Genomic DNA, 7,829 nt, shown 5'->3' with positions numbered 1-7,829 from the left:
GGGTTCCCTCTGAGTCCCTCAGTGACAACATCTCACCAGCCATCTCTGCTAGATGTTCAGGAAGTGACATCACCGACAGAGCTCCCTCTGATACAAAAGTAGTGGTAGTAGTACGCAGAGTGTCCTCAGTCAGGGGTGTGGGGAGACCAGCAGAGACACCAGAGAGACACACCTCTCCCACAGTATTTCCCAGATTATCTCCACAGACATCCCTTGTGTCAGCAGGTACAAATGATTCACTCTCACATTGTCTACTTCAGCCGGTATGGTGCACATTTCTTTCTTGAAAATCAGACAATTCATAAATACTAGCCATTTGAAATACCTTCAGTTCAGTTGCTTCCCCTATACTGTACCTCATTACTGCTATGAATTGTTCTCCAACAAAGGCATTTCTCCAAAGTCCAGTGTGCCGAGAGTGTCCTTTTCATCATCAATGGAGGACACAAGACAGTCTGCCGTTTATTCTAGGGATATTTCTCCAACACTGTCTCCAAGAGTGTCTCAAAGTGAGATCGCAGAGAGAGTTCCCTCTGAAACGGCCTCTGTGGGGGCAGAAAAGAGAGTGTCCTCTGTCAGGATCCCCAGTAGAGAGGAGAGTGTGGGGAGACCAGCAGAGACACCAGTGAGACCCACATCTCCTCGAGTTTCTCCCAGAGCATCGCCTAGGGTATCTCCAAGGGTATCTCCCATGGTATCCCCACAGACGTCTCATTTGTTAGGTACAGTAGTCTTCGACAACCTAGTCAGTGAAAAAACTATCACAGGAATATAGAGACAGAATGGAATGAGACAGCATACTTACATTCTGGGACTCTATCTTCTCTATACAGTCTCATCACCAGGGACAGGCTTGTCCTCTCAGTCCAGCCTGGCCAGGGTTCCCTCTGGCTCTCTCAGTGACAGCACAGTTGAGTCCGCATTGTCTGATAGGGCAGTGGAGAGAGTGCTACGCAGAGTCTCCTCAGGCAGGATCCCCAGCAGAGAGAAGACTGTGGGGAAACCGGTAGAGACACAAACATGTTTTGCCTCAGGTAAATATTCAATTTAAAGATTTTTTTTTAAATAGAAACCCACACAAAATGTAATATTGATGTATTGATGTTTATCTCTCTAGGACTGTTGGACAACAGCACACAAGTTTTGGGAACAAACATTGGCTTTCGGGAAGAGGAGCCTGCTAAGGCCGTGCTGCAGAGCACTCTGGGAAGTGGAGTTTCTCCTGCCTGTGACGTGGTCGGGCCTGCAGCTTTGCAATTGCAGAGTGTGCAAACTGGACCAGGTACATTTGAGTGAAGATGACACTGTGCAAGTCTTTTGGGTTATGCGGTAAAATATGAGGTTATTTATCGTGTTCATTTTATCGAACCTCTCAAATCAGTTTCCGAGGATCAGGACCAGAGCTCACCTGGACTTCCTACTGAGGAAGGCTGTGTCACTCATGACTTGGATGACTTGGAGCCCGCCATTGAGAGCTTCACCAATCAGACGTGGACTCTCTACCATCTGGCCCACGAGTCCGAAGCGGGCACTCTGTCCACCAAGGTGCTCTCCCAGCCTCCCTTCAACGGCACGGCTTACATCAGGAACTTCGGTCCGGGCCACGTGCTGCTAGCGGAGAGGTCTGCACAGCGAGCCGAGCCCCAGCCCCAGGGCGGCCAGCCAGGAGAGCGCCCCTGGGAAACCCCGCCTGCGTGGGCTCAGAGCAGCCTGGGGGCTTCCAGGGCCCGGCCCCCGGCACTCCCCTGTCCCCCTTCCTGCTCCGCCCCCCTCCAGCAGGAGATCAGCATCCCCAACTACTTCCTCTTCCTGGACGGTACCCAGCTCTCATTGGGCCAAACCTCTTCGTTTCCCGCCGCCGCCCAGTCTGCCGTCGTCAGGGGGGACGACCCCCTCGGGTTCCTCTCCGTGTCCGTCCCCGCGGAAACCCTGGGTGGCGGCGCCCGGGTCCGGTTCCTACAGGTGATCAGCGGCGAAGACCGGGTGGTCTACTCCCTGGCACAGATACGCGAGGTCGCCTCCCGGCCGGGCGCGTCGGAGGTGGGCCCGAGCGCCGAAAGGAGACCCGCCAGCGCCCCTCCCGAGGCACTAGAGGAACGGAGTTGGTCTGTAGTGCAGTTTGATAAGCCCCCTCAATAAACATGTAGCCCTGAGCATTTCAAACTACCCCTCGTTAGTAGGTCCATGTACACAAGGGCTTTACTGACTGTCAGAGCTCTTAACAGCTTGGTACTAGTAGGTACAATACACTAATCTTCTTCAGGGCAGGTTAAAAGGGTGAGGGCAATTAGACAAGCAAGACAATTCATGTTGCAGTAACATTAAGCTTTTATTTAGCAACAATAGATTTAATATTAATTAATGAATTAATGAATTAATGAATTAATTAATAAATACACCAGGACAGAGTAGAGAAATTCCAGCGATCACACGGGCCCCTAGGGCCAGTCTACTGTCCTGACCAATGGTCATCCTAGGTCAAATGGTCAAATATCAAATGGTCATCCTAGAGCTTGACAGAACACAGCAGCTATTCACAGCAGATGAGAGGAATGTGATCAGTGCATGGGAGACAAGTGTATGTGTGTGTGTGTGTATGTGTGTGTGAGTTTGAGGGTGCAGCTGATTGCATAGTCATAAGTGGTGTTGTACGTACGTTCGGTGTATGCTACATAGTTAAAACCTATCTACAGTACAGTATGCACTTCTCAGAATAGGCAGAATTACATTACTATAGAGAAGATACTACACACAGAACAAAATAAATGCTATTAGAGGGCCGAGTGGTCCAACTCGACTAAAACCTGAAGAGCAAGGTGCATATGGAAGCAAGGAGCTAGGATTCCACAATAGTCATTCTTCTCTCGACACAGCAAAGTGCATGTAATTCATTACTATATATTGCCTAGCACAAAATAAATATGTTCTTTCCAGTATGTACAAAAGCATAATGTAACGTCCACAGTACAGTATTCTGAGGCTGAAGCAGCAGAGATGTCGCGTGAAAACCGTTGTGCTTGAACATGTCTATACATTGGAAAATAGTTGGAATCTCAACTAATGCAAACACTATCTGTAAGCTCTATGCTCTGAAGATGTCTGGTGCTGTTCCACACATTCAGTGACGGCACAGCACACGTGATGTGAAAAAGTGCCTTTTTGTTAAGATAACATCAAAATGATGCATCACATTCAAGTTAAAACACTCCATCTCACACCATCGAATAACTTATTTTGACTACAACAACCTACTTTTTTTCTAAGACGCCGCCACTTTAACATACTAATACTACAACCCTAGTTTACGGGCTCAAGATGATTTTTGCTTTTGTGCTTATTATAGTGACAAGCTGTAAGGTAAGTTGCCATACTTTGGTGTCATTCAACTTCACTCAGACCAATGTTTAACAGCCTTGCCCTCTGTAGGACATTATTGTCTATGTTTAAGGCCAGATCCATCCCTCTACCAGAACATTCTCCACCCTTCAAAGTAACTTCCGAAAGCTGAGGTACTGTATGCCAACTGAAGTTCTAAAGAGTACACAAAACAGCAGAGAGAGTTTGGATGAGTAGATACAGTGTGTGTGTGTGTGTTGGACGTTAGTAGATATCTGGATGGGTGTGTGTGTGTGTGTTGGTGGATGCTAGTAGATATCTGTGGATGGTGTGTGTTTGTGTTTGTGTGTGTGTGTGTGTGTGTGTGTGTGTTGGTGGATGTTAGTAGATATCTGTGGATGGTGTGTGTGTGTGTGTGTGTGTGTGTTTGGATGTTAGTAGATGTCGGGTAGCTGGGAGTAGTTCCTTTCCCAGTAGCCTTTGGAGTAGAGCCAATCCTGAGCCTTGTTGTGGGGGTTGGGTCCCGGGTGGAACCACCTATTGGAACAAAAACGTACTGGTATCAGACAGACGGGAACACCTGTGATAGGGTGATACACAAACACACACACACGCGCGCGCACACACACACACACACACACACACACACACACACACACACACACACAGGCAGTAGACTCCTGATATGCATGTGATTATAGTGGTGCAGTGAGAGTGCATGCTTAATTAGAGCATTAAATTAAACACATAGATGATGATAATCAGGTTTGTTAAATGGATGCTTTTAGAAGGCTGGCTCTGTAGGAATAATGGGTGATGTGTGGAATATACTGTTTACCCTGTATGTTTTACACTCTAATATGCTGTCTGCTGCCTTCCTTGGCCAGGTCCCCCTTGAAAAAGAGATTTGATCTCAATGGGTTTTTTCCTAGCTAAATGAAGGTTCAATAAAATCCAATTTTTTTTTTTGACAAAAAAATGACTGTAGTATGTGATTTAAGCTCATCAGCTGTGCCCTCATGTCTCTCCATCGCATCTAGTTTGGAACATGCATTTACAGTGGCTAGCCTGAGGGGGGCGGTGTAGTGCAACACTCAAACACCACAGCCCAAAGCACAACAGCCAAGCGTTGAGGGAATAAGCCAAACCTGGGGCCAAGTGCTGGGTTCCTTCTCAACACATGATGGGCAGGGTGAGGGTGGGGGCAGTGACGAGGAGAACAGCACAAGACAAATGAGGAGGGCAGTTAGCGACGCCGGGCTAGGATTAGTAGCACAGGACATGATTCCATTCAGCAAAGCGGGGAGAGGTGGTCCCGGGATCGGACCATGCGCCGGGCCGCTCACCTCGTCTTCCAGTCGTCGCTCGCTTTGGATCGATTTTTCCTCGCCATCCTCTGTTTCTCCTCTAACCTCTTCTTCTCCGCGCTGGCAGAATCTGAGAAAGGCAAGCGGCATGGTGAAACTAAACGTCGGCGGAAAAAAATAAACGGCTGAAAAATAAAGGAACGTTTATAAAAATAAATAAAAAACGCGACGGTTGGGGGGGGGGGGTTAGGCGGTACCTATGTCTCCGTTCTCCAGCGCGCGGATGTCGGGCCGGAAGCGACAGTCTGTGGAGGGGATGAGTCCCTCCATGCTCTTCTCCTGCTCGTTCAGCTGCATGGCGAACGTGGAGAAGGCGTAGAACTGCCGGACGAGAGAAAGAGAGAGAGAGAGAGAGAGAGAGGGACAGAGAGAGGGACAGAGAGAGGGACAGAGAGACAGAGAGAACTTAGTGGGACGTTCAAACTAAGTCGGGCTGTTCACCCTCTGCTGGCTGCGCCCCGTCTCTCTGGCCCCTCCCACCTCGGCGGAGTTGCTAGGTCGGGCGGCGATCCTCCAGATGAGCTCGCTCTGGGGGATGACCTCCACCGTGTCGGCGTCCGGCAGGGGCATCTCCTCTGGCTCCTCATCCACGCTGCTCTGCAGGGGTCACACGCGCACGCACGCACGCACACACACATGTACACACCACATACACACACACATATACACACCACAAAAACTCACACTCACATACACACCACACGCACACACCCACGCACACACACACACACAACCTGGGGTCAATGTATATCTTGGGGGCTGCTCTCGGAAAAGAGTCGCTGCTTTATTGTTTCGCGTCCGAACAGGAGTGACAAGGTACTTTTATATAGAGAACTTTCTAATTACATATAGCTTCTATTCTACCACATTCTTGGGTGTTATTGCTCGGCTCTAAGAAGATAACGTTGTTCTGCTATTGATAATGAGTTCATTTTAAGTCTCAGGGGAGAGGAAGTTACCCCATAGAATGATTTTGTAGTTGCATAACCATGTCTATGGTGATGGGGACCAGGTTCTTGTTTGGTATGGGGGGTCTATGGTGATGGGGACCAGGTCCTTGTTTGGTATGGGGGGTCTATGGTGATGGGGACCAGGTCCTTGTTTGGTATGGGGGGTCTATGGTGATGGGGACCAGGTTCTTGTTTGGTATGGGGGGTCTATGGTGATGGGGACAAGGTTCTTGTTTGGTATGGGGGGTCTATGGTGATGGGGACAAGGTTCTTGTTTGGTATGGGGGGTCTATGGTGATGGGGACCAGGTCCTTGTTTGGTATGGGGGGTCTATGGTGATGGGGACCAGGTCCTTGTTTGGTATGGGGGGTCTATGGTGATGGGGACCAGGTTCTTGTTTGGTATGGGGGGTCTTATGGTGATGGGGACCAGGTCCTTGTTTGGTATGGGGGGTCTATGGGGATGGGGACCAGGTTCTTGTTTGGTATGGGGGGTCTATGGTGATGGGGACCAGGTCCTTGTTTGGTATGGGGGGTCTATGGTGATGGGGACCAGGTTCTGTTTGGTATGGGGGGTCTATGGTGATGGGGACCAGGTTCTGTTTGGTATGGGGGGGGGTGTCATCAGTGCTCATTCAGTACCTTCTTCTTCTCCTCCGGGTGTTTCTTGTCAGCCTTCTTGTAGGCATCAAAGGCAGCAGGGTCCACGGTGTACAAGCACTCAGTCCATTTGCCGTATATGGCACACAGCTTCTTTTTGCTGCACGACACACACACGCGCACACATACACACACACACACACACACGTGGGAAGAGCAGTCAAAATTGACCCGTATGTTTCCCTAAGATCAGTGTGAGTTCTGTATCAGGACGGATGGATTCAGCTACTCGGTCGCTAGATCATAATAGTCAATCCGTCTAGGTTACATACAGTAATGCACTTTTACCATCAATCAATAATCATCCCATTCTAAACACATATATCTGCGTGCTGGAACGCATTTCACGATAGATCAGCTGACCACAGTGAGGCGTCACGCTGTTATTCATTTGTACCAAAACAAAAAGAAAACAAAAAAGACGTGGCGGATAAGATACCTTTTATCCAGAATGTAGCCCTCCACTTTGTGCAGCTCTTTGCCAAAGAGGCCGCAGGGTTTGAACATCAGACAGCATCTCTCACCGGTCCTGTTCACACAGAGACGACTCTCTGCTCACACATTCTCTCTCGAGGGTCGCCGCAGTCAGACCGGGGCTTTCAAACACTCAGCACACACCTCTCGCTCTCTCTCGCTCTCTCTCGCTCTCTCTCGCTCTCTCTCTCGCTCTCTCTCGCTCTCTCTCGCTCTCTCGCTTTCTAGTGGAAAGCTGGAACCACTGTCCTACTTCTCTCCCACGATATCAATCAGATGGAAATAACTATGGTAGGTACGGTACGTTACAGTAGTGTGTGGGCGTCTGCAATAGTTGGGAGAGGACCACACACACACACGCGCGCACACACACACGTGCCCACACACGCGTGCCCACACACACACACACGTGCCCACACGCAGCCACAAACACACACGCTCACCCACACACACAAGCGCGCCCACACACACACACACACGCCCACACACACGCGCGCCCCCCCCCCCCCTCACACACACACACACACACCCGCATGCAGACAGTCTCCCTTACTTGTGATTGATGACCTCCACGTTGCCGTACTGCTCGATCCACAGCTGACCCACGATGATGTTGTGGACGCAGCAGGTGGGGTTCGTCCAGGTGTACGCCTCGTTATGTCTGCAGAGACAAAGAGCTACAAATGTCCACTTTGTATGTCCCTCTCTAATGTCCCTCGATCTCACGCTGCGCCGTTCTACGGCCGCGATGGCTTTACCGACGAGGCAACACACAGAAAAAAAAAAAACGCTTTCAGCGTTCGTCTTTTTTTCTCGGTCGCTCAAACGCCACCCGTCTCCCCCCGCGCGTCACTTTTAAGACCCGAGAGAGCCGCCGGAAAAGGGGGGGGCGGGGAGAGGGTGGTGGCGCCACTCACTTGGGCAGCTCCAGGGTGATGGCGCCCTTGGGCTCCGCCTCCACGCTCTTGCCCCAGAACTTGAGCTTGGGGTAGATGGAGCCGTGGAAGAGGAAGTCGTCGTTCAGGCCCTCGGCTTGGAAGGCG

The 7,829-nt window shown here is 50.2% G+C and overlaps 1 protein-coding gene across 3 annotated transcripts in view; it reads right to left on the bottom strand.

Moving 5' to 3' along the window:
• Positions 1–3,770: 3,770 nt before the first annotated feature.
• Positions 3,771–7,829, bottom strand: part of LOC311315869 (oxysterol-binding protein-related protein 1-like) — a gene marked incomplete at its 3' end in the record, with an annotated part of 8,671 nt that continues 4,612 nt past the window's right edge. Inside the window, exons 5-13 of one of the 3 annotated variants that reach the window (XM_084446568.1) lie at positions 7,704–7,829; positions 7,340–7,447; positions 6,752–6,841; positions 6,295–6,412; positions 5,184–5,300; positions 4,901–5,024; positions 4,683–4,773; positions 4,485–4,505; positions 3,771–3,873 (exon numbers count right to left, since the gene is read on the bottom strand). The exon at positions 7,704–7,829 is cut by the window's right edge and continues 57 nt beyond it. In XM_084446568.1, coding sequence (XP_084302694.1) covers positions 3,771–3,873; positions 4,485–4,505; positions 4,683–4,773; positions 4,901–5,024; positions 5,184–5,300; positions 6,295–6,412; positions 6,752–6,841; positions 7,340–7,447; positions 7,704–7,829 — 898 coding nt within the window. Of the gene's footprint in view, positions 3,874–4,484; positions 4,506–4,682; positions 4,774–4,900; positions 5,025–5,144; positions 5,301–6,294; positions 6,413–6,751; positions 6,842–7,339; positions 7,448–7,703 lie in introns of all 3 variants that reach the window. The other 2 variants (XM_084446569.1, XM_084446570.1) reach the window with 2 other exon arrangements.

This window comes from Borostomias antarcticus (genome assembly GCF_949987555.1).
Source record: "Borostomias antarcticus genome assembly, chromosome: 12".
In the NCBI taxonomy this organism is placed as follows: Eukaryota; Metazoa; Chordata; class Actinopteri; order Stomiiformes; family Stomiidae; genus Borostomias; species Borostomias antarcticus.
Note: the sequence above shows the minus strand (reverse complement) of the source record. Positions and strands in the feature narration are given on the sequence as shown.